This window comes from Tympanuchus pallidicinctus, unplaced genomic scaffold (genome assembly GCF_026119805.1).
Source record: "Tympanuchus pallidicinctus isolate F22 unplaced genomic scaffold, pur_lepc_1.0 scaffold11, whole genome shotgun sequence".
Taxonomy (NCBI): Eukaryota; Metazoa; Chordata; class Aves; order Galliformes; family Phasianidae; genus Tympanuchus; species Tympanuchus pallidicinctus.
In genome coordinates, this window is record NW_026294627.1 from 20,860,769 (window position 1) to 20,886,049 (window position 25,281).

Genomic DNA, 25,281 nt, shown 5'->3' on the forward strand with positions numbered 1-25,281 from the left:
GCTGTCAGAGGATCAGCTATGGGCAGAGCCCTCCTGAGCAGGAGTGAAGGGCCAAAGGGAGCTTTCCAGATGATGAGAAGGATTGGGAAAATGTTTGCACCAAGTGATACTGTTTGAAAGGTGATTCCCAGATGAGATTAGTTAATAAAGCTGATACCTAATTAAATCGTGTAATTTGTGTCTGTTTTCCAGAAGAGTGAAGGAGTGAAAGAGATTTCTTATGTGTTAATATCTAATTCTAGACCAGTACCTTCAGTTGAAAAACTGACAAACTGAAAAAGCAATGCTAACTTTTAGCTATTTTATTTAAAAATATTTTTGCACTTTGTTAAAAATGAAAAAAAAAAAAGCACATCACAAAAACCAACACATTTTCTTCATAGTTTCATATATTAAATACACCTAATTTAGAAAAGTTTCTGTGTCAATGTATTGTTCTAGCTATTTTCTGCACTTATTAATGGAATTTAGAGAGCTCTAATTTATAAGTCTGAAATGGATGTCAGTAGCAGACTATTTTGGTTGTTCTTTGCACAGCCTCAGAAATAAGTCTGCTACTCAGCACATAAGAAAATAATGAGGCGTAATTGCAACTGTTTCCATTATTGCTGCTTGGTTGTAGAGTTTTGTGTTTTGAAGAAAATAAGTTGACGTGACTCATGAAGAACATACCTTAGGAGTACCAGGTTACTGTTATTATTGATATTCTAACAGCTATACCTTATTGCATTTTAAGGCCTTTTAAGGTCCTATTTTAACTAATGGTTTTAAATATTTAAGAAATACAGTTATCTGTACTACACAGATGGTTAAAACGTCACTGTGTTTTTGTGAATGTTGTCATGACAGTATTCTACCAATAATGATCACTGTTTCTTACTTTAAAGGTCCTTGCCTATACAGAAGGTCTTCATGGAAAATGGATGTTCAGCGAGATTCGGGCTGTTTTTTCAAGACGTTATCTTCTCCAGAACACAGCTTTGGAAGTGTTTATGGCAAACAGAAGTATGTCTTTGTTTATTGTGTTGCAAAAAAATGTTCCAGTAACTATTTTGTATGGTATTGATTAATCTTAGAATTTGTGCTTCCTTTGGTAAAGTGCTTAAGTTTCTCTTTAATGATATATTGCATTTTGAAATCATAGAATCATAGAATCATTTGAGATAGAAGGAACTATTAAAGGTCATCTAGTCTAACTCTCCTGCAATGAGCAGGGATACCTACAGCTCCATCAGCTGCTCAGAGCCCTGTCCAGCCTGACCTTGAGTGCCTCCAAGGATGGGGCATCCACCACATCTCTCGACAACCTGTGCTAGCACTTCACTATCTTTATTGTAAAAAAAAATAAATTCTTACATCCAATCTAAATCTCCCCTATTTTAGTTCAGAACCATTTCTCCTTGTCCTGTCAAGTCAAAATCAATCCTGTAAATCAATCTCACAGCTTCACAGAAAGGCAGATCATTAGAATTTGTAAATTCTACAAATGTTTGATAGGAAATTCTCATTTCCTGTTTCACCTCTTTCCTCTTTCTTTTTTTTTTTTTTTTCTTTTCTTTAAATTGGAAGTGCTGTAATGAAATGTCTACGAGCAAAAAAAAAAAAAAAAAAAAAAAAAAAATCCCAAAAATAACTCTGGGAGTGAAAATGTTTAACTAACTTCTCTTTGCAAATAAAATCCAAAATTATTTTAATCTATGCTGGTGGAGATAAAGACTTTGCTGAATGGTTTACTAGTCCTTATTTTCTCTTCTTCTTTTAGCTTCTGTTATGTTTAATTTTCCTGACCAAGCAACAGTGAAAAAAGTTGTATACAGCTTGCCACGTGTTGGAGTAGGAACCAGCTATGGATTGCCACAAGCCAGGTAATTTGATTAAAATAGTTGGAACGTTCTGTGTTCATTATATTAAACACATGATATCTTTATACTTATGAATACTAAAACATTATTCCAGGGCAGTTTGAGAAACAGTACTCTTTACTTAGTATGTGTTCTGTTATTGCAGAATGGAAATGAAAGTATTCTAAATTGGATTTTGCATTCTTTAAAGGAAATACACACCTCCTAGTGAAGAATCAAAATCAAACTTGTATCTTATCTCTTCAAATTCTAGTTTTCAGTAAGATTTTATAAGTATATGCACAATGATCACCCTTACTGTGTCTTTAATGAATAATATTGAAGTAAACTCGTCTTGTTTACTGAATGAAAATTGTTTTTTTTTTACACCTTCTCACTGGCAGTTTATGTGAATATATGTGCATTTTTCTTCTTTATTCAGTATAGTGCCTATTTTGAATTTTATAAATTCCTTCTATTCCTGAGTTTAATGACTAAATTTTTCCAAAATTTAAGATCTACACTTTGAAAAATATCAACTGAAGTTCAGTTTTACAGATTTTCACTTACTATGGACAGCTACAGTTTTCATTTCATTTTTCATCAACCTATTTTCAGAAATAAGAATCCTAATTGTCAGATCCTATTTGAGAAAACCGTTCATATTTCAGTGTTGGGTGAGATGGTCTTTATGTGTACCTCACTGTTCTGGGGTTAGATGTCTTGTTGCCATTTTTTTGTTTGTTTCTAAGTGTTTGTTCATACCTAAAATCATCTTTGAGAGTGCATAACCAGAAGTCTGTGAATGCTTTTTAGATTCAGAATGAATTTCTATTCAAAATAAAATAAAAATAACAGAGAGAATAGACAGCAGGAAATTCAAAAAATATGGCGCCTTGGGTTCAGATCTCAGTTTGTCTTGGTTTGGCCAAAAGCCAATGGCTTAATCATCAGTGTGCAATCTGGGATGTGTCTTTCTCATTCTTTAAGTCATTTTTACGGATTAAAAATCCACATTTTCCTTGTTTTATCCCAGTGCAGAATGTGGAAATACTCTGTAATGTCAAAGCATTTATAAGATTGGATAACTATTTCTTTTCCAGCTGAACATCATTCCCCGTCATAAGCTGAAGAGTCTTATGGTGCCTATGTCTTGATCTCCTGAACGTGCTGAAATCCTTAGGCAAACTGCCAAGTTTCTCAAGTTTTCACTGAGATCAAGGGGAAATTGAGGCATCTCTTTGGAAGGTGCATCTTGTTAGCATTTACATTGCTCTTCCAAAAACTCAAAATAAAAGAATTGCAGTCTCTAAATGGAAAGTAATAGCATTCTTTTCTGAAAAAAAAAACCAAAACAAAACAAGACCAACCACATGTTCTGGAACAAACAAAATGCAAATGAATAGATCAGAATTCCATATCTAATAGTGACTTATTTTTTACTTATGAAATTCATACCCTTTGTGCGTTATTCACTGAATAATTGTCTGGAAAAGTTTGTTGATATGTAATTACTGAGAAAAGTTTCTGCTTCAATATTATGTGCAGTAAAATTTCCATATTTTTTTATTACAGTTCAATTTGAATCAAAAACGGGCTTGTTACCCTTCAGAATAAATCTGGCATATGGTAGTTAAGTTGTTTTTCCTTTTTCTTTTTGTGTAATCACTCTATGATTTATGCACCATAGAAGACCCTTTAATGGCTTTTCCTTTACTTCTGTCTACATACTCTTTGTGTCTATAGTAGGACTGCAGTGAAGTAACTCAGTGAAAATCTGGCTCAATAACAGTATTAACTACAGTTAATCACAGAATCGTAGGGGTTGGAAGGGATCTCCAGAGATCATCATGTCCAACCCCCCTGCCAAATCAGGTTCCCTACACCAGGTTGCACAAGTAGGTCTTGAATATCTCCAGAGAAGGAGACTCCACAACCTCCCTGGGCAGCCTGTTCCAGCCCCCTGTCACCTCACCGTAAAGAAGTTCTTGTGCACATTTGTGCAGAACTTCCTATGCTGCAGTTTCTAGCCGTTTCCCCTTGTCCTGTCTCCACACACTGCTGAAAACAGTCTGGCCTCGCCACTCTGCCCCCCACACCTTAGATATTTATAGACCTGGATCAGGTCCCCTCTCAGTCTTCTTTTCTCAAGGCTGAACAGACCCAGATCACTCAGCCTTTCCTCATAGGAGAGATGCTCCAGGCCCTTCACCATCTTCGTCGCCCTCTGCTGGACTCTTTCCAGGAGGTCCCTGTCTTTTTTGTACTGGGGAGCCCAGAACTGGACACAGTACACCAGATGAGTACTGTCCACTCATCTATCCCACACTTCCTCAGCTTTGTTATAAGGATGCCATGGGAGACAGTATCAAATGCCTTGCTGAAATCAAGGTGGACTACATCAACTGTTCTCTCCCCATCCACCCAGCCAGTATTAATATTTTGTTTATAGTACAGTATAGTTTCACTTCCCATTAATATGTTGGCTCCAGAATGCTAGTAGGAGTTTTAAAAACTATGTGCATTTGTATCACAAATATAAACACAAATGGTGAGTAGACAGCATCTACTCAGGGAACTGCTACACTGAGTAAAACATCAACATATGTTATGCCCAGTTTTCCAGATTAAACTGTACTTTAAAATATTTTAACAAAAGCAGAACTTTCTAGTGGTTTTGCTTAAATTCCTTCGTTTGATTTTTTCACTGGTAATAGTTTTTGTATTTAAAATTAATTACATAAAATAATTGCAATTCAAGATGGAAACAGTCTGAAGGAGTTAATGAGTTTTAATGAGGTAAATATGTGTAATTTAAGTGTGTTTCTATTTTCATGGAGAAATCCTGTGACTGATAAAGATGGAAGAAAAAATATATATGATCTAATAATACAGACTAATAGAAGCAGGCAAACTGGTATTGCTTCTCGAGACTGTTAGAGAACAACCATTCTGAGCAAATCTCCAGTTTGCCTCTGTTACCATTCCTTCCCTTTGCCTGTCTAATGCTTTTATTCAACAAAGCATTCAATCTATGCTCAAAGTTTCAGAGAAATAATGTCATTAAAATTATGAATTATGTCAATTTCTACCACTATTTCCCCACTAAACCATTTCCCTTAGTACAACATCGACACATTTCTTGAACACCTCCACGGATTGCTGACTCCACCATCAACCTGTGCAGCCTATTCCAGCACCCTCTCAGACGACACTCTCAGATAAGAAATTTTCCTAATATCCAACCTGAACAACCTGGTGCAACTTGAGGCCATTCCCTCTAGTCCAATTGCTATTTACATGGGAGAAGAGGCTGGCCCCGCAGCCTCTTCTCCAGACTGAACCATCCCAGTTTGCTCAGCCACTCTCCATAACATTTGCGCTCCAGACTGCTCACAGCTTCTCTGCCCTTCTCTGGACATGTTCCAGAGCCTCGATATCTTTCTTGTAGTGAAGAGCGCAAAATTAAGTACAGCACTTAAGATGTGGCCTCACCAGAGCTGAGCATAGAGGGACAATAATGTTTCTTGCTGAAGGAAAACATATAATTTAGCTGGTATGGTAACCATGCTTAACGTGAACTCAGCACTGGTACTTTTTCTGCATCAGTAGGTTGTTGATGAATTTCCAAGTCTGGTTGTATACATTGGGATTTTGGAAGGTACACAGTTGGGAAATTATTTGATCTCACTAAAGCATAAAAGCACTCTTAGAGTTTTGACTGAAAGCAAATGTTGATGAGTTTCTTGCCAGAAGCGGAGTACTACACTTCTAATGAGATACATAAGGATCGATTGTATCAAGTTAGATTGTAGCTGTTAAAAAGTGATTGAGAAAGGGGAACTGATCATGCTCCATGTGTGAGATACATAACATTCCTTCCCTGAACAAAATATTTAGTAAACATAGCTAAAACTTGGAAAATTGGATACTCCCATCAGAGGGTCTTCTGCAGCTTCCATTTTGAGGAGGTATGTCATAGTTCTCCAGAAGCAAAGGAAGTACATTTGTTGTTGCATCTACTCATTTCTGATGGCATACAGAAACAGAGAAATTGTTTGATCAAAGGTGGAATAATTCAGCAAGACACAAAACAGTGGGTCTTTCTGTGTTAACTGAAACAAGCAGGTGTGGAACCAATTTATTGCACATATTTTTTTCCAGACTGCTGAAATGACTTCAAATCTTTCAAACAACTTAGAAAACAAATAAGGAGCTTTTTCTCTATAATTTGATTTTGTAGAGAGTTCACCTAAATCAGTCTTTCAAATGTGAAGCAATAACAGTTCATAGATTTGTGAGACTGATAGATTGCTGGTGAAATCTAAAAGCACATACTAAGTTATACTGATGCATATTCTTTTGTTTCATTGTTAGAGAAACAGAAATTCTATGACAGAAATGTTTTGCAAATTTAATTATCTCTTTAGTACTTTTATTTCTGTATTGATTAATTTGTGTCCAGCATTAGTCATAATTTACTGGGAACAGTAAAACTTTGAGAGCTCCACTGTAAATCTGTTATTCTGTGAAATACATCATAAAGTGCGATTACATTCAGATAGTTCTTAAGACAGATTGTTCAGAAGCATAATAGAAACAAAACATTTGCAGTGCCTTCTGTGTACTAGTGGAGTGTATGCACAATTACCTGGCAAGGCCTGATGCAGTGCAGTTTTGAGAGTAAAATAAAAACTGAAGAAGAAAAAGAAAAGCAAGCATGCACTCACATGTCGTTTTTGTACACCTAATTTGTGAATTTAAGTGTAGCAGACACAATCTAGGCACTGACCTTTTAGACATATAAAGACCTATAATTGTGATAACTGTTCTTTCCAATCACATTTCAATAGTCATCCTTTAAACTGGGAGCAGAGTGTAGTGCATGTATATGTATATGTGCAAATATCTTTATAAGTAGGTGTTCGATATTTTTGTAATTGCTGCCTGATTTGACACCTTGAATATGACTTTGTTTTAAGAGAATACTCAGCATTCAGAGCCCTGAAATAGTGCAGTTAATATGTCTAGAGGGCATCTGAAAGCTGAAACATCAGGTGTTTCTAGTTGCTCTTGGCAAGCTATATATATAGTGTATTAAATTTATGAATAGGATAAACTTTGAGGATACTTTTAGGAAAAAAAAACAATGAACAAACATTTTCTCTATTTTGATCAATTTAAAAAATGTATGTTTCTGTAAAAAAAAGGATTTGAGGAGATGGTTTTTTCCTCCATTCAAATATTTTCCTTGTTTCTTCTCAGCAAAGACTGTTCTCTTTGGAAATGAATTGTGATCAATGACGCTATCCCTGCTTGTTAGAGATTTTTTTGTCACAGAACTTTGGTTCTTTCTTCTTTATGCACTCATCTAATTTATAGACAATGTGTGGAAATTAATTATCTTAGAAACTTCAATTTCTTTTCCCAATTTCAGTGCAATTCAGGAGTTATCATGGAGAGGTGGGCAGGTGGACACATGAGCAGATAACTGAATAAACCTGGATTTTTTCAGAAACCAGGCTAGAAATAGAAATCTTGGAGGTTACTGGAATATAGGAGTAGATCGTGGGTAACTGACTACAGAGAAGGCGCACAAATCGTGGAGTAAATATCTTTAACCCATGTGCTGGAAATATATGGTGCTTTAATATCTATCACTCACCTTAATGAACTTATCTCAACATGTCCTTTTGAAATAGGGAAATGGCATGCTTCTTTTATTCCTGCTGGACAACACAGGCACCGGGAGGTCTACAGTTCCTTTTGCTTCCAGTATTTTTAACCAGATTCAGAACAAAATAAACCACAGAACGCATTCTTCTGAATTATTATAGCGTTGTAGTTCTGGTAAAATAAAATAGAGATATTAATTTTAGTAATTTCTTAAATAAGAGATACAGTGTCTTTTTGACTTCATTAAATGGAGTCAAAAAACATCTGAGAGAATCTGAAATTAATCACACTAATAATGCTGTTCTATGTCTTAGCATTTAATGGGGCTCTTAAAATAATCATTCATTAAATGTATTTTGTAGGAGAATCTCTCTGGCCACTCCCCGACAGCTTTATAAATCCTCCAACATGACTCAGCGCTGGCAAAGACGAGAGATATCTAATTTTGAATACCTGATGTTCCTCAACACTATAGCAGGTAAAGTTTCTGACTCTTTAATCCTTCATAATATGTTTATGTTTGTCAAAGTCTTAAGCACTGTGACTTGATAGAATGCATTCATCCCTCTGGAATTCAGCTACAGGTTTGATAGATCCTGAAATACACACATTGCATTTTCTCAGAAATTGCACAACCTATCACCAAGGCTTTAGATTCATGTATTGTTGTGGAGGCTGTTCCTTGCTCTCCTTGCCATTTCCTCTGCTGACAGCTTTGTCTGAAGCTTTATTAGAGTCAACAAACCATTGCCAGAGAATGTCTGGAAATAATAATGGGAAAATGTAATTTTGCTACTTCATCATTCTCAGCAACAGCAACAAGACAGCAGAATAACAACAGTATTCTGCCTAGTACAGATGTCACCTGGATTGTGGTATGATTAGATTACAGCATCTTTTCTCATTTAGTTCTTTGAACTGAAATATAATATCAGATTAGGTATTTAAAATGAGAAATAACTGCCACAGACATCCATTCGTTACTGGCAAAAGAAGAGTTTTTCTGGCAATTGTTATTAATTAGACATTCACAGTGTATTTTTTTTCCTTTCACCTCTTCCTTTTCCATGTATTAACTTAGACATACTTTTAAATGTGAGAAGCAGCAATTTTCTAAACCATATGCAAAGATTTCTAGAATATGGTTTATTGTTAAGATTCCTGCCTTTAGCGCACGTACTGCTTATCAACCTGCCTGTCGAGCGGCTTCCTCAGACATTTCCCTCCAGTGAGCTTTAATTTGAAGCACAAATTAAATCCCACCAGGCTCCACATCTCATATTCTTACTTGGTCCTGACTTTCCTGCTTGAGGTTATCCTCTGTCCTGACAGAAGACAAATGTAAGTGCAAAACCCCACAGTAGCACCCAAAATGCCCATTACTGTGACTAGTCTGAGCTGAGTCGCTGTGTTCTTCCCAGTAGGACAGTGGCAGAATTCAGCAGCTGTCAAACTGACTTTGTTTAAACCTTTAGGCTTTTGCTTCTGTGTTTATATGCTCGCCATCTTCTGTGCATCCAGGCTCACAGGCGTTAATAAATGTGTCATCAGATTATCCCAGTGTGATACAGAAGTGTTACCGATGAATGGCTGGAAATCTCAGGGCATGTTTACCTTGCACAGTGGAGTGCAAAGCAGTGTCCCTGAAGCTACCAGAGACCTGGACTAGAAAGTCTGTATACTGTAGTTGTATGCAGGCACAACAGCCTGGCTTTGGAGCATTACAGGCACAGTCAGCACAGATCTCTTCCTAAGAAAGGAGCCCTGTGGAGCATTTATTACCTCTGGCACCGGGCCATGAAAATGCTGCTATCCTGCCTCTGGACACTGGCTACATCCAGCTGCTCCATGTCTCTCACATATCCGCTGCCCTTTGGGTTTTTAGGAAATTCAGGTAGAGCCTCACAGGCTCCCTGTCCACGTCACCCAAAGTTGGAGGGCTTGCTGGAGAGCAGGAAGTTGTTCAAGCCCTCTCAGCCTCTTTCCAATGCGTTGTCGACAAAACTGCCTTTCACTTACGATTTCCTTTTCATATGTTTGGTTCTTTAAGCAGCATGTCCAAATTCCTTAATGAGAGGATACAAGAGCTAAGCCAATTTTTGATAAATTACTTTTCATTTTTAATCAGTTTAAAAACTTCAAGGTCATTTATTTTTGGGTACATCACCAATGCATCAAAACCTGAAGACATCATTATGCTTGAATTCAATTAGGAATTGCAGTGCTACTTACAGCAGAGTATCCATCAATAAACAAGCTTCAGCCTGAAGGTATCCCATCAGAATATCTCAGAGGTCTCAAGAAAAGTGTTTTGTTTTTTTTTTTTAAATTTATTTTTTTATATAGTGCTATTAGGCAAACTTTATAGCCAAACACCTGATTGCTCACATAAAACAAGTTTCTCTTAATGTCATCCAGTATTATTATAAATTATTATTATTATTATTATTATAAAAGTGTACGCTTCCATATGCATTCCAAGTTTCATGGTTTGGAGGATTACCGGCATATTCTTTTCATTTTTCTTTGTGAGCTTGTATTGCCTTTGAAAAGCTTACAGCAGCTTGGTCAGTACCTTGGTAGTGTCTTTCAGTGACTCAACACATTTACTTTCTGGCAGACTTTTTGTTATCACTCTTATTGGTAAACTTCTTTTGTTCATGTAATCTCATTGTTCACTGTATGAACTCACTTCTCAATACAAGGGCATTACCTGCCATATAAGTGTTTCAGGAAGACATGATCAAATTCAAATTTAAACTTTGGTAAAGGTCATATTTCCAAAAGACAGAAAGGTAAATTTGAGTCTCTAGGGGAACTTTTCCTTGTCACAAAGAATATCACTTACTCTGACTGTTATTTCAAAGCCATCTGTATTGCTAAGCATTTGCAATGGGTCCTTACCAATCTATGTAACTTCTGTCCTGTCATCATTTTCCAAATTGGGTAACAGTCATCATGTTAGGTGGGGAAGAATTTACCACTGTAACCTAAAAATATTTTTGAAGTATATATAAAAGAAAGTGAGATTCTTGGGTGCTGGTCTGATAGTGTTTCAGTACTTTGTGAATGTTTTTGAAAAAAAGAAGAAATCGAACCTTTTTTCAACAATTGAGACTATGAATGTAACCAAATAGAATTCAGTTGCAAAAATTATAACAGTCTATCTTCACTGATGCTATCCCATAGAATCTCATGATGTTTGGTTTGAAAATCAAAATAAAATTTACTTACAGTAGCTGAGCCTCCTGCCAGCTACACACATACAGACAAAAACTTTATGAATAACTTAAGAAATTTAATCCTGGCTGAAACCCAACTTGCAATTCTACACATCAGTAAACTTCTTTTTCCAGTTTGGAAGAAGCTCTAAAATTTTTGATGGAAGCAAAAATTCAGAAAACTATTTTTTGAAAGGACAACTTATTTCTGTAGCTGAAACTGGCTAGGAAACTGGCTTCCCAAAATATATATCAAGATCTTGGAGGTACTGCGAAGAGTCTCACTGTAACCCTGCTGACAAGAAAGAAATCCACCATGATGGAATGCACATGAGCTCCATGGCCAATGCCAGCAAGAAAAGGTTTCCAAACTTCCCTTAAAAGATACAACCTCTTTGCCAGTAATTGTTCTTATAGACAGTGATGGCCTAGTTTTGGACTACTACTTTTTATTTAACAGCATAATCTTGTTTAAAAATATCATTGGTCTTAGCTATTGAAAAATATGTGCACCTTAATTTTTTATTCATCTTGCCAGGTAGCTCTTACTGATTTATTCAGCATATCTGAACCATAGCGTAGTCACTTATCAAAAGTAGATGTTTTCCACCTAAGAAATGTAGATCATTTGCTGGTAAGAAATTTGTAGTTTCTTCTTTTCTTCCAAATAAGTAGAGATCCACTAACAAAGAAGTTTAGTACTCCTTTTTTGCCAGTTTTAGTAGCCTCCTTTCTTCTTAAGTGGTGCTTAACTGGCCTCTAACACTTTACAAAATGATAAGAAGCTATTCATATTTTCTTTTGCCCCTTTTCTGAAATTATTCAAGGAGAAGCAGTACTGGAAAAGACATTCACAGAATCACAGAATCACAGAAACACCAAGGTTGGAAAAGACCTTCAAGATCATACAGTCCAACCATCCACCCATCACCAATCGCTCTCACTAAACCATGTCCCTCAACTCAATATCCAAATGTTCCTTGAACAGCTCCAGGGTCGGTGACTCCACCACCTCCCTGGGCAGCCCATTCCAGTGCCTGACCACCCTTTCAGAAAAGCAGTGTTTCCTAATCTCCAGCCTAAATCTCCCCTGGCACAGCTTGAAGCCATTCCCTCTTGTCCTATCACCAGTTACACGAGAGAAGAGGCCGACCCCCAGCTCACTACAACCTCCCTTCAGGTAGTTATAGAGAGCAATGAGATCTCCCCTGAGCCTCCTCTTCTCCAGACTGAACATTCCCAGCTCCTTCAGCTGCTCCTCATAAGCCCTGTGCTCCAGACCCCTCACCAGCTTTGTTGCCCTCCTTTGAACCCACTCCAGGGCCTCAATGTCTTTCTTGCAGTGAGGGGCCCAAAACTGGACACAGTACTCGAGGTGTGGACTCACCAGAGCTGAGTACAGGGGGACAATCACTGCCCTGCTCCTGCTGGCAACACTGCTTCTCATGCAAGCGATTCAGAAGTGAGGCTTCTGATACCAACTCATTTTATTTTTGACATGCAGCTTGGTCTTTTAGTTCTCTAAGTCCTTTACCTGCTTATTAATGTTGCTAATCATACAGACTGGGTTGATCCCAGTAGAACAGAACTACTATATAACTCAATAATCTATCCTTGTATCTCTTAAATATGTCTGTCCTAACAAACATAGCCACTATGTAGACTGTAAGATCTTCATTAGCGTTTAAAATACTGAAGTGTCCCCTTGGAAAAATCCATCTTTCTATGACGTTTTTAAAATTCTATATCACCCTGTTAGCACATCTCAAACATACCTTAGCTTCATTTTCAGCTTAACTGTTTCTGTTGTGATCTCTGTTCATGACTCAATAACTAACTGTTTAGTTCTATCACAATTTTTTTTCCTGGATCATTTCCTATGCAAGGATATGATTCTCATCACTTGTGCTAGCCTCATATCTTAGTGCAAATTCAGTTCGAATTTACTCTTTCTTCATTTTCAAAATTCTGTAGTCTTGTTTCAACCTGTTTCTCTGGTCCTCTACCCAACTATTTTCTCATCTCCCTATTCTTTTTCTAAGGTCTTCACCTCTTTCATGCACTCTATGCTGACTTGACCATATTTCATCATGTTTACAGCCCTGTTTTTTTCTTTTTTTCCCAAAGGTAAACACTGCACTCTGCTACTTATCAATCAGTCTCAGTGTTATACTCTCCATGCCCCTGGTTTTTGTCCTGGCTGTGTAGATGTTCCAGGCCACCTTCCCCCTCCTCCTATCTACTCCCTTCCCAGGGATTCTTTAACTTTGAAGGCTTGGGAGCAGCAATGATACACTAATTGTCCGTTCATCAGACACGTAGCAAAAGGCCTTATAGCATATGTGTCATCTGAATGCTGCGAGTGATGTAGGGACCATTTTTTATTATTTTCACTTTTATTGAATTTTTGAAATTATTGAAAAAGTGTTTAAAAATAATCCCACTGCATCAAATGAAAGACTGGGGACAAGAAGTAATTCTCTATGTTTGCAATGCCCATTATTTTAGGTAGAAATCTAGATCTGAAATCTATTTCCCCGTAACTGATACTTTTTTCTTTTCAACCTGTAGTGTATTAAATATGTGTTTGCATTTGTATTTATTGCAGTTTTAATTCTTTTAAATCCTACCTGTCACAGCTCTTGAAAGAACTGGAGAATAATTATACCCTTAATTTTCGTAAGTCATTTCTTGTAGTGGAAAAGGATTATTTTTTAAAATGTGGTGGAAAAATATGACATCTTCAGTCAGGTAATAAATTCAGATGAACTTCTTCTCCCTCCTTTTTTTATTCTTTGCCTGTTTAGCATTTTCCACTTTTTTACTCTGTGATGTACAAGCCCTCACTGGTTAATTATGTATATATTTAGCTACTGCATGTGTTGGGCTTATTATTGTCATCTAATTAGATGTAACTCGAACTACTTGCTTCTAGAAAAATCATTAAAAATTCTTTCCTAATGACCTAGAGATGACAAAATGTCTGTAAAGTGTGAAGAAGCAGACAAGCACAGGAACATCGCTCTTAAAGAGTGTTAATCCAGATGCTGCAATCATCTAATTAAACAATATTTTGCTGTCATTAACATTTTCACCAAGGAATTGCAGTTATAATTTCTTTGTCAGCTGTCTCTGGCTCACTTTACCTTCAAAACTAAAGTGCCATATAAAAACGTTAAATTGGATGGTTTAATTAAAAAGTTTTTTTAATGAAGAAACATATCCAGTTATTCTGAGAACTCATTTACTATGCCTCAGTTGTATTGTTCAAGTAGATTAGTGTCAGAGGCTTGCAATATTTAATATTCAGCCTTTAATATTAATCTCTGTAAGCCTACTTGGTAAGAAATCTGAAGCTTCTAAAAAGGTATAGTGACTACCAATAGTAGTACAGGTTTACGTTTTATGTTTATTTATCTAAAGGGAAAAAAAAATAAAAGATTTTTGCTGGAATCATTGTGCAATTAAAGAGATGCCTGAATATATTAATCTGCTGACTTTTTGCTCTGAAAATGACCGTTAAAAAGTCAGAAATGATCAAGAAAACATTCCTAAGAAAGTTAAACCACTAATATTTATGCATGTTTAGAATTAGGGATTTGTAATTCCATTACAGCCCTAGATCACTGTCTTCCACTCTGATAAGCATAGATGTGTGGTCCTACCTTGTCATGTGCATTCTGTCTCCTTTTGCAATTTAGACTAGGGCCCATCTTCCTCAATCACTTCCATTTGTTGTAATTAAAAAGAAAATTGCTGAAGGAAAACAAACTTTTTTACTAAACAACTTCATGTTTTTTCTTAGTAGCTAAATCTCTTCATATGATTTATAAATTCTGAAGGAAGTGGGAAGTAAATATTTGACTTATTTTACTTAGACTATGGCGATATTCTCAAACCCAGAGTCAAAAGTTCTATGCAGTATGTAGCTAATCCTGTCCAAACTGCAAGATTATCTTCTTCAAATTATTTCTCAGTATGGAATTTTTTTTAAAAGCACACAAGTTGCTGCTAACATGGAGCTAATTCCACAGGATCATTTTCTCGTGTGACCATACTTTGAGTATCCTGTCAGAATCACACAGCAAAGGAGAACTCATCTATGGCAGCTAGAGTTGGGATTGTTTTTTTCTTGCACTATGCACTTATCTGTGATTTTCCCATGTAAAATTGGAATAGAAAGCCAAAATCTCATTGATGGAATTTATTTAAATTGAAATGAAGTGAATGAAATAAATATTGAAAGTAAAAGAGATCTCAATATAGAAAATATTTGTATATAAATTAGTGACTTTGAATAATCCTAAATTTTCATTCAAGAATTTTGCAAAACATGTTCTCAGATGTTTTTGCAAAGCATTTTCAAGATCTGTTTTTGTTACCACAAAAGCTTTTGATTCTGAAGAATCATCATTTTTTTGCTTATGCTTTTATTGGACTATGTTCACCTCCATCTTTTCCTCAATCTCAAATTTCTTTAGAGTCTGCTGTCTAAATAAACGTAAAATTTATTTGTAAATGTGTAAGGTAAATGTGTCACTGAATTATAAGTGAGATAAAAGTATACAGTAGTTAAAATTATTTCCTTACATCCCAAACATTGTTCTTGTTCTTATTTTCTTTTTGGAAACTCTTCTGTTAACTTAACTGGGGATTCTGATGAAGAGAAAAACATTTGTTGTGCAAGGATATACTTGTATAGAGGCCATATTTTATAGAACCTTGTGACGATGTCAAGAAACTGTATAAATTGCATGTCATTAATCCCTTGCTAAAGCTGAAAATAATACTCTTATTTGAAAGACACAGAAAAGGAGACAGAGTTAGCTTACTTAAAGATTTATGAGAAAATAAACAAGCTAAAGATTAGTGTTCTACCAGATACTGCCTTTCCTTTTCTTCCTTTTCACAGGTAAATTATGCTTTATTTCCTGATTTAATTGATATTAACAATTAATTTAGTCCAACAATGGTTTTATATTCATTCACTGTTGATATTATAGAAGTAGGTTTGTTCCCATCCATGTTCATTTGCATGTTGTACATAGTGCTGAGATTGCTTTTTTAAATGAAGTAGAATTTGCACTTAAATTACTTTTTTTATATTCCTGTGGACACGAATGTTTTCAAAACACAAACAACAATGCAAAATTGTTAACACTGAACACCTTTTCCTTTTCCAGCAAAACTATATACAAAATAGAAACAGACTTCATGTTCATCAACTCCTATTGAAAAAATAAGGTGTTTGTAGAGCAGTATAAGTTTCATATTTCATTAACGCAGAGCTGATTTTTGTGTAGAATTGCAAATGCTACTCTGAACAAGGAAGTCTGTGTTTTCCTGTGCCAGGTTTTTTACCCTAGGAATCTGTCCAGAATCTGGAAGGAAGCAGTTAGTGAGACAGGGCTGTAAATCTGCTGCAGGACTGGGAATTGTTAACCTGGGTTATTTCAGTCTGCTAATTATATTATATAAATGCGCACACATGTATTTATTACTTGATTTTGGTTTTTAATACTCATGTTGCACATTGTGTGATTTCTAGTAAATCAGTATGGTGGATGGTAGTGAGCAGCTTCGTTTGTCTTATCAGTGAAATATTAGATACTACTAAATAGTAGTTGGCACAGGAGTAACAACCTCTTCCAAACACACTTTTCCTGGTGATGAACTCCTAAGTTTCAGTTCTTTTCAGTTGTTTTTTTTTTGAAACTATCTAGAGATGACTTTTGCATATTTGGGCTTCTGGGATCTCAGTAATGTTTCTTCCATTATGTTTGGAGAAAGTGGCCTGGGGCAGTCAGCTCCATTTTTAAAAATGGTAAAATATTTTTTGTGTTTCAAACTGATTAGGAAATAGAGTTAAAATAAACATGTATTTTTCCACCTTCAGTTCTGCAGTTCCGAACCTTCAGTTCAGTGAGTTCTCGTCCATTCTTTAGCAGAAAAGCACTGTGGGGAATAATAGAATAATATACTTCAGGACAGATCCAGATTTGCAAGCCTCAAATACAGCCTCTTGTTGTTGGAGTCTCAATCTTTACCAACCAATCATATTGCATACAGTTGATTGAAAAATGATACTCTAATATTAGTTTTAGATTTTATCACTTGTACTGTAAAAACAGCTTCATGGAAATGAAAATAAGGTACTTATTGGCATATGTTTTTTAATTGATTTTGAAATATACTGTTCTCTTTACGTTATGCTGATGTCTGTGTTGACTTTTGATTCAAGAGCATCTAAACAACTACTTTTGTCTGGTAAATTTATACCTGTTTCTATCAAGTGGGATGAATCAGGAACATGCAATGCAATGAATGCAACTACTGGATTGCTTTTCAACTGATACTGTTTCCTAATTCTTATAATGTTTTCTTTCTTAATAGGACGAACGTACAATGATCTGAACCAATACCCTGTATTTCCGTGGGTCTTAACAAACTATGAATCTGAAGAGTTAGACCTGACCCTTCCAGGCAACTTCAGGGATCTTTCAAAGGTATGATTCAACTCCGCTAAAGGCACTTAGCCATCCTTTTTAGCAAGAAATGTTGTTTTATTATTTATATTCTGTTTAATAAGTAGGTCTTTGTATAAAGTAAAAAAAGTATGAATTAGAGTTATATTTTAGAATCGTTTTATATTGAGTCTCTACATTATAATATTTACATGACCCTTACTGATCCAGTTCCAAACCTGTAACTCCTCAGTGCCTTTTGACTTCCAGTTCCTGGGTGCATCAGGCCACTTGATCCCATTAATTACCTCCCTCACTTCATGAAAACTGATCCAGTGGAAATAAAAAATTTGAACTAATTTTTCACATTGTTGCAGGGGCTAGACTGTAGTAGCAGCACTTGTTAAATAATTATTCATTAAGAAGTACTTATGTGTTTTAGAATATGGACTATCTGGTTCCTATTATTATTTGTGGAGGTTTTTTTTATCCTCCAACCAAATTTGGACAGTTAGTTCCTTATAATAATACAATTCTTATTATGTATTTTCCTAATATCACCACACTGTGGTTTATATATTCACATCTGCTACCCAACTTGTGCCACCTGACTGATGAGAATGTGTGTCCTAACCATGTATGGCAGAATCACCTAGGGGGGGATCTACTTATGTTCTTCTGGAAGAAGGATAGGAAATGGTTTGGATCTGAGTTTTGGGTAGAGTATTTCCTGGTTCATATCAGCCAAGGCAGTGCCTGTACCTTCTCATCGGGAAAGGCTTTGCAACATCCCCAACATGAGGTATCTGTTGTATAGGCATTACAACTTTCTTGCATCCTAGATTTCTTACACCTGTGGTTCTTCAGCCAGGAGACAGAAGTTGCTCACACACTTTGAGAGTGCATGAGCTCAGAACTGCAGAACTGCAGAAAGCTGTCACTTGCTGTCTTTAGGAATGAGGCTAGAGAGAGAAAGATGACCTCAAGGGTTTATGTGGCAGTCCCTATGTTATCTGCTTCTGTTATGAATGAGAGTTTTTGGTGTTCCTGCATTTAAGTCTGCTTTTCTTTCCTCCTTTTCCTGCAAAAATCTTGGGCAGATAGCTCCTACCCTGCTTATCCCGTAGACTTGCATCCCTGTTGTACTTACAGTGCCTATAGATGTGTTCTGTAACTGTTCCTTAAAGCCTGCTTTTTTGAGATTTCCACTGTAAGTTGAGCAGCACTTTATTGCAAAATAACAAGAGGAGGCATATTAAGTTCCCTCTCCCTTTCCTCTTGGGTAAGTAAATAAGTTTGCTTTGTTATTTTTGTTTTTATATTTTAAGAAATAGAAATCAAACTACATTAGCAATATGCCTCAAATGTAGACAAGTTGGTTGAGACACTGCTTGTGTTGTAAGAACTTCAGACGTTTCACAGTATTATAGGTATGCTTCACAAACGTGTTTTTCACTTATAAAATGCCATTGTAATGCATACCAGAAACAATAAAAGGAAATCTACAAACATGAATAGAGATCAGCAAGAATCTTGCATGGGCTCGTTTGCTAGCATGTATAAAAATATTTCTGTTTAAGAGTTATTAATCGTGATAAACCTTTCATTAAGACCCTTACACTTTTCAAAATCCTTTTAATTCACTTCTTTCTAGTATGAATAGCAGTGTGTATGGTGAAGTGCAACAAGATTAGACTGTGTCTCGTGAGTCCTTCATTAGCTGCTCAGTTTTGGTTGAATCCAAATTTTTATGGCAGCCTATTAAAGTATATAATTGCAACAGGAAGCATGGTGATAGCTGAGTAGATATGTTTTCCTCATGAGTTAGTAAAGACTCATTATGGAATTAGTGCATGTACAATTTATTAAGTATCATCGCAATCCTGGTAATGCTCTCCTTTAAAAGGAAATGTGAAATCAAATCCCCATTTATTAGTTTCTTTTAGAATCTGTGCAATGTGTGCAGCAGTATTTTGCTTGAGGAACTTTTCTTACACAGTTTGATAACTGCATCCTCTTATTAGAAAGCTACTGGTGGTTTCTTCTGGAAAAGCCTGGTTTTGGCAACTTTGAACAAATCTACATGGAAGTGGTTAAGCAGAGTGGTCTCCCCTTTCAGGCAAGGTCTGGGCTGCATTTATTCCATGGATGTCTGAGAAAGCACATGTGCAATCTGTAAAGTGTTTTGGGAGCCCTCAGGATGAAAGGGGTGTAATTGCCATTTTTTTCCAGTGTTTATTACAATAACATCTGATAGCAGTTCCTTAGGTTTTATTTCACAATGATTTTAAAAGGAAATATAGATTAATGACTTTCTGTAAAAGGCAGTGTCCAGTTAGTATGAAATGTAGTACTTCTGTGCACTTCAGCTGTTATGCGTTACTTGCACCCTGTTTCAATTCATGCTTTATCAGTAGAAATCTTAAAAATCAGATCCAACTTGAAGTATTTCCTTTGCAATTCTGTTTTAATTTCCATTCTTGTCCAATATCTGTAAGTAAGCCCCTTCTTTCCTCAGTTGGGAGGTGAAGCATGAGCAGCCTAGTGCTTAAAAACTGGAGCCAACGATTTATTATTCACATTATTGAAACTAAGTGTGCCACCAGGCTTCAGTCAGACCTCTGGAGCAGGTACACACAGTGTATTTTCCACAGGACCTAGTTCCGTGTGTCACATTTTACCCTGCAGTGCTTTCTTGCAGATCTGATGGCAGCTCGAAACCTCCAGCTAAGCTGCTGATGGAGAAAATCTCCTTTGTCAGTTCCTGACCTTCTGTCTTCCCACACGTTTGCCCTTCTTGGGTTTCAAAAAGCCTCTGTCCTTAATATTCAGCAATTAATATGCCTCAAACAATCTTTTGAAGCTAGAAGAATTCCAGCACTACTACATGCATGGCAAAAGCCTTCCAGAGCAGTGAAATTAAAAGTGATGCTATCCTGTCATGTTTTGTTTTGTTGGTTTTAATATCTTTCATAGTTAACTATAGATATAAAATCTAACATTTTAAAATTACTCATTTGTCCATTGTCACACAAGGTTCCAGTGCCAGTTGTGATAATGGGGTATAAGTCTTTTGAGATATTTTAACCTCTGATTACTAGTCTTCTTTCTGTACAAAATATTACGCACTGCCTTTGCATTTTCACAGATTCTAAGTGAATAAAAACTATAAATGTAGTTCATATGTTTTGTGGAAATGAAATTAGATGTGTTCAGTTTGCCTATGATGTCAGTGACAGAATAAAACATATGCCTATTGCATTTACTCATATTGAAATATTTACGTTTCAGCAAAGCAGTCTTGAGCATATAACTTGTCCATTCCTTCTATTACATTTTATTCTGGCTTTATGTAGCACTCCTTACTGAGGCACCTTTGCATTTGAATGTTGTTTGTCCTCTCAGAGCAATTATATTTAAGTATATTTAAACATTACTCTAAAAATGCTAATACTCTTTTTCTTTGAAGTGTGTGGAAATTCCCTTATCAAGAGATTTTTTTCGGTTTTGTTTTTCTTTTTTCTCTTTTTTTACATAAAATTTGAGATTTAAAAAATAGGGCACATGGTCATTGAAGGTGACGTAGCTGTAGGATATATTGGACTTTTCATTTGATTAGACAGCATAGGCTCAAGTTTTATTCATTACATATACAAGGTTAAAGGTTATATTTATTGTTTGACAGAATGAAAAGGTAGTGAAAGAGGCTGTTATAGATACATAGATTATCTTTTTACAATCAAACAACCCTGTGATCTGCTTATTTTCTTCTTTACTAAGATCTCCTTTGGAAAAATACCTGTAGTAGTAAACATTCATACACAAAATTTGCAGCCCCTACTGTATCTTGAATTTTTTTTGCTTATGGTTTTCATGCAAAGTACTTACGATGTGACATTGTTTATGCAAAATTGTATGACTTTTACTCCTAAATTACACTGAATGCATGAGTTTGACGTGCTGCATTGTCCCTGCTCATTAAACTGTAAATGGGAATTTCTCCTCATTTACTTCTAGTCATACATCCGGTTAAATAAAATGATTTCTTCACCAGGCAAAGTAATACTAGTATTGACGTGTACGAGATGTCACACGCCCATTCATTGAGTGGAAAATTTTTATTTTGTTAATATAGAAGGTGTTTGACTGACGGGTGGTGATAAGCATAACCACTTTTTCTTATTACTGTGCCATTTCAAGAAAAGGAAGTGATAAAGCCCCAAGGCTTCTAAATGTAATAATGCAAATGAACGCGTCGAGGTGTGAATATTTCAAGGCAAACCACACTTAATACTTCCTAAAATGTGTATGCTATGAAATGGAGTTCACGGATATCAAGAGCCACTCTCACTGGAAAAATTAAATCAGTTTCTGTAACTAAAACTTCCCTCTTTACCGTATGCAACTCAACCACCAAAACAAAAAATATTTTGTTTCTCATTTGGGTTAAGCCACACAACTACACATTCCTTTTCTTAAATAGAAAGTTAATTTACCAGATGAAATTCTCATACTTTGAAAATGCCAGAAGTCTTATGTCAGTTGATAGTTTTGTGACTGCCAAAGAAAAGCTGATTTTAAATTTGGATAAAACTCAAATTTATCATAAACTTTAAAGTACCCTGCTGAGATGCCCTACTTAAAGGTTGATGTTTATTGTTGTTATTTAAGAAAAAAAGCAAACAGTCAGAAAAAGCTCTCTGTATTCAGCTAAAACCAAATAAATCCAAACTCAAAATTCCTTTTGTACCCAGTTACAATTTTGTGCAGTGCATGAGAAAAAGAGATAAACAGATAAGGTAGCTACTGCATGAATTAGAGTCAAGATAAGCAGCATATTTCAGTGGTCGGATAAATAGGATGCTGCATTCAGTTCTGCTCTCATGAGAGAATGTAGTTCTATGAAGATAGCTGGCAAAACAGTAAATATTACATGAGCTAGCATAACATGTCCAGTGGATATAAACACTAGATGTATTGACAATACACTGGTTCAAAGGCCAGATCTCTGAAGAGATTAGCTAGATAAAAAAAAGAATGACATGAATAGAAGTGTGTTTTTAATGTTAAATACTTTATATTTAAATGGGAAGAGAAGCATGAAATAAACAGCAACCAGTACATCAGAAGTGAAGTGATCAAATAGATATTGAAGTAGAGGGAGATGTTTTGCTTGGTTGTAAAAAAGAGTGTGCTATAAAAGCTTTTTAGGAGAAGCTATATTATCTGGTATAAGCCCATGCACATGATTTATTTATTTTTTTTTATAATTAAAAAAAAAGTAAATGATGTGTTTGGTAAAAAATTTTGTAAGACTTTAGAGAAATAATTTTTTATTTAAGGTTCAGAACAATTTCTCTCACTCCAATTTAATATCCATACTAGTCTTATCATTAAAGTACTGGACTGAAAGTCAGTATTTGGATTAACCTTTGTCTTTATATTTTTTTGTGCATGTCATTTTAACTAGTTTGCACAGTAAAGGCACCTCAATGACTATATAAAGATGGAGGGATCATTCCATATATAGAATTTACTAGCATTTTATAGCTATAGTAACAAATTAAAACTGTGTTAGTTGACTTTCTGGATTGAGAATGGCACTGGAAAGCTATGAAAAATTCCATATGTATATCCTTTGTAAGAATAAAACCAGAAATGTCTCATTCATACAACAAGGAAATGTGAATGACTACCCTTATGTAGAAGTTACCATCTAGCAGTGCATATGCCTTATAAGAGTAAAATTAGTTTATTCTTTGCTGAAGGATGAAAAACAACTAAGGAAACTGGTGGTAGGCTTCTTTCAATTTGCTCTGTGCTTGCTATTTTATTTACTGAAGTTCCTTCTTGCAGAAGGTATACATTCATTTGATGTACACAAATTGTGGTTAAGCAGCAAGATGTTTAATTACAGAATAAAATAAAAGAGAGATATGATCACTTTTAGTGCATTTTCAGTGTGTATGATTTCCTACATCAGGAGAGATAGAAATGTTTGTGGAATGGCAAAATTAACCCATATATCCTGAATCCCAGTCTCAGACCATACAGATCAATTCTTCATCCAATACAGTATCTCCAGAGAAGTCAAGGTGGGACGTCCTAGCGAGAGAAAAATCTCCATCTCCTCTGCTTCTTTCCCTTCCCTTCCCTTCCCTTCCCTTCCCTTCCCTTCCCTTCCCTTCCCTTCCCTTCCCTTCCCTTCCCTTCCCTTCCCTTCCCTTCCCTTCCCTTCCCTTCCCTTCCCTTCCCTTCCCTTCCCTTCCCTTCCCTTCCCTTCCCTTCCCTTCCCTTCCCTTCCCTTCCCTTCCCTGCCCTGCCCTGCCCTGCCCTGCCCTGCCCTGCCCTGCCCTGCCCTGCCCTGCCCTGCCCTTCCCCTTCCCCTTCCCCTTCCCCTTCCCGTTCCTCTTTCCCTCTCCTCTCCCCTCTCTCTCTCCTAGGAAAGGGTAATTCCCACAAAACATCCTTCAGAACAGTTTTAGCATGAAAATTTCCATCTGTGAGAGAAGCTGGATGACTCTCATGATATTTCACCTAAACAGTCCACTTTATTCAACAGATATTTTGTACATTTCTGCATTTTCCCTCAAATGAATCCTAAGTAATTGAAAGAAAAATGGATTCTGACTCTGAAAAGAATTTTTATGAGGATGAAGGTAATCTTCAGAATACAGCTTTTTAGGTTTATCATTTAATAAATTGAACATATGTCTTCTGAAAGTAGATTATTTTAGCTACTTGTGCAGGCATATTTTACATAAGGTGGGAATGCACAGTCTTGTAACCTATCTTTTATCTTCTAAATTGAAATAACACTTCTCTCTCAAGAACCTTGAAAACATGATGATTTATTTACATTATGTGTCTTTAAGAAAGAATTGTCAAGGTCTTGAGAGAAAATACCTTTTCCATATATAGCTGCATATATATATATATATGCACATATAAAAATAAGTTACTTAAACTCAAAGGCTAAACTGCCGTTAAAGCAATTATTTTGGTAATATACAAAATAAAACATTTTATAATTGATTTGGAGCATCAGTTTTGTTTCACAACTCTTCTAACTACTGTTAACATTTTACAGTAAAAAAAAATGCCACATAGTTGATTTGATGATAAACATCTGATCATTTTCAAATATATATTGAAGTACATGGAGTTTTGAATTTCAACCTAGCCATGATCACCATATCCCTTCCTTATAGTGCCTTTAAGTATGTATGTACAATAACATTATGACAGGTTGTGCCTCTCTTGTTCGTAGCATCAGAATTCATTGTAGCACAGGGCAAGATACATCTTCACAGCGGAGGAAAGAAATATTCTCAGGGAGTTTTTCCATTACCAAGTGCAATCTCACAGATTCATCTGCCATTTTGTATATCCTTCTCAGAGGGGGTGAACATTTGCTGTAAACAGACTCTGGTGTGAATTACTGCCTTAGCTTTGGAAATGTTCAGCTAGGACTGGAATGTGTTCTGGTGGAGGCATGGATGTAGAATGTCCTCAGGGTGGTATTGCCAGATACCATCCAGTCCACAGACCAACCCAGAACCCCCAAGTAATTTAGTGAAGTGCACGTATATCTGCACAGTTTGTCAGCCCAATAGGAAAAGAATGTCTTTTAATAAGTTACTCTTTCAAGAAAGTCATTGGACAATGATTTTAATGTATTGGCAACCTATATGCTGCAGTAATGCTGCTATGTTTCCTGAAAGTAGCAGGATGTGTAATCAAATTAACAAAAACACCAATATTTATTTTATTCTTTTTCCAGTAGTTCAGAAGCAAGCCTGGAAAGTGTTAGGGAATTGCTCATATTTCTCTTTCAAGAATGTTTTGTGAGGTCTTGAAGTGCAATCTGCATCAGATAACACTGATCCTTAGGGATTACTTGTACATTTTACACGTATGAGAAAGCTATTAACATCTCCATGACACAGCAAAGTATTAAGCCTCAAGAATGTTTCATGTGAAAAATAACAAAATCATTGTGCGTTTAAATGTAACTTTTCATCAAGCACTATTTAAAAACAAGCTGTGGTATTTAAAATTGGAAAACATTAAGTTCTA

The 25,281-nt window shown here is 35.9% G+C and overlaps 1 protein-coding gene across 11 annotated transcripts in view; it reads left to right on the forward strand.

Annotated features, from left to right (window-relative positions):
* NBEA (neurobeachin) overlaps positions 1-25,281 on the forward strand; it is a 457,907-nt gene that overhangs the window by 354,324 nt on the left and 78,302 nt on the right. For all 11 annotated transcript variants that reach the window (XM_052670998.1, XM_052670989.1, XM_052670990.1 and 8 more), the window contains 4 exons: positions 888-1,005; positions 1,763-1,865; positions 7,880-7,995; positions 17,132-17,244. In XM_052670998.1, the coding sequence (XP_052526958.1) occupies positions 888-1,005; positions 1,763-1,865; positions 7,880-7,995; positions 17,132-17,244 (450 nt within the window). The remainder of the gene's footprint in view (positions 1-887; positions 1,006-1,762; positions 1,866-7,879; positions 7,996-17,131; positions 17,245-25,281) is intronic.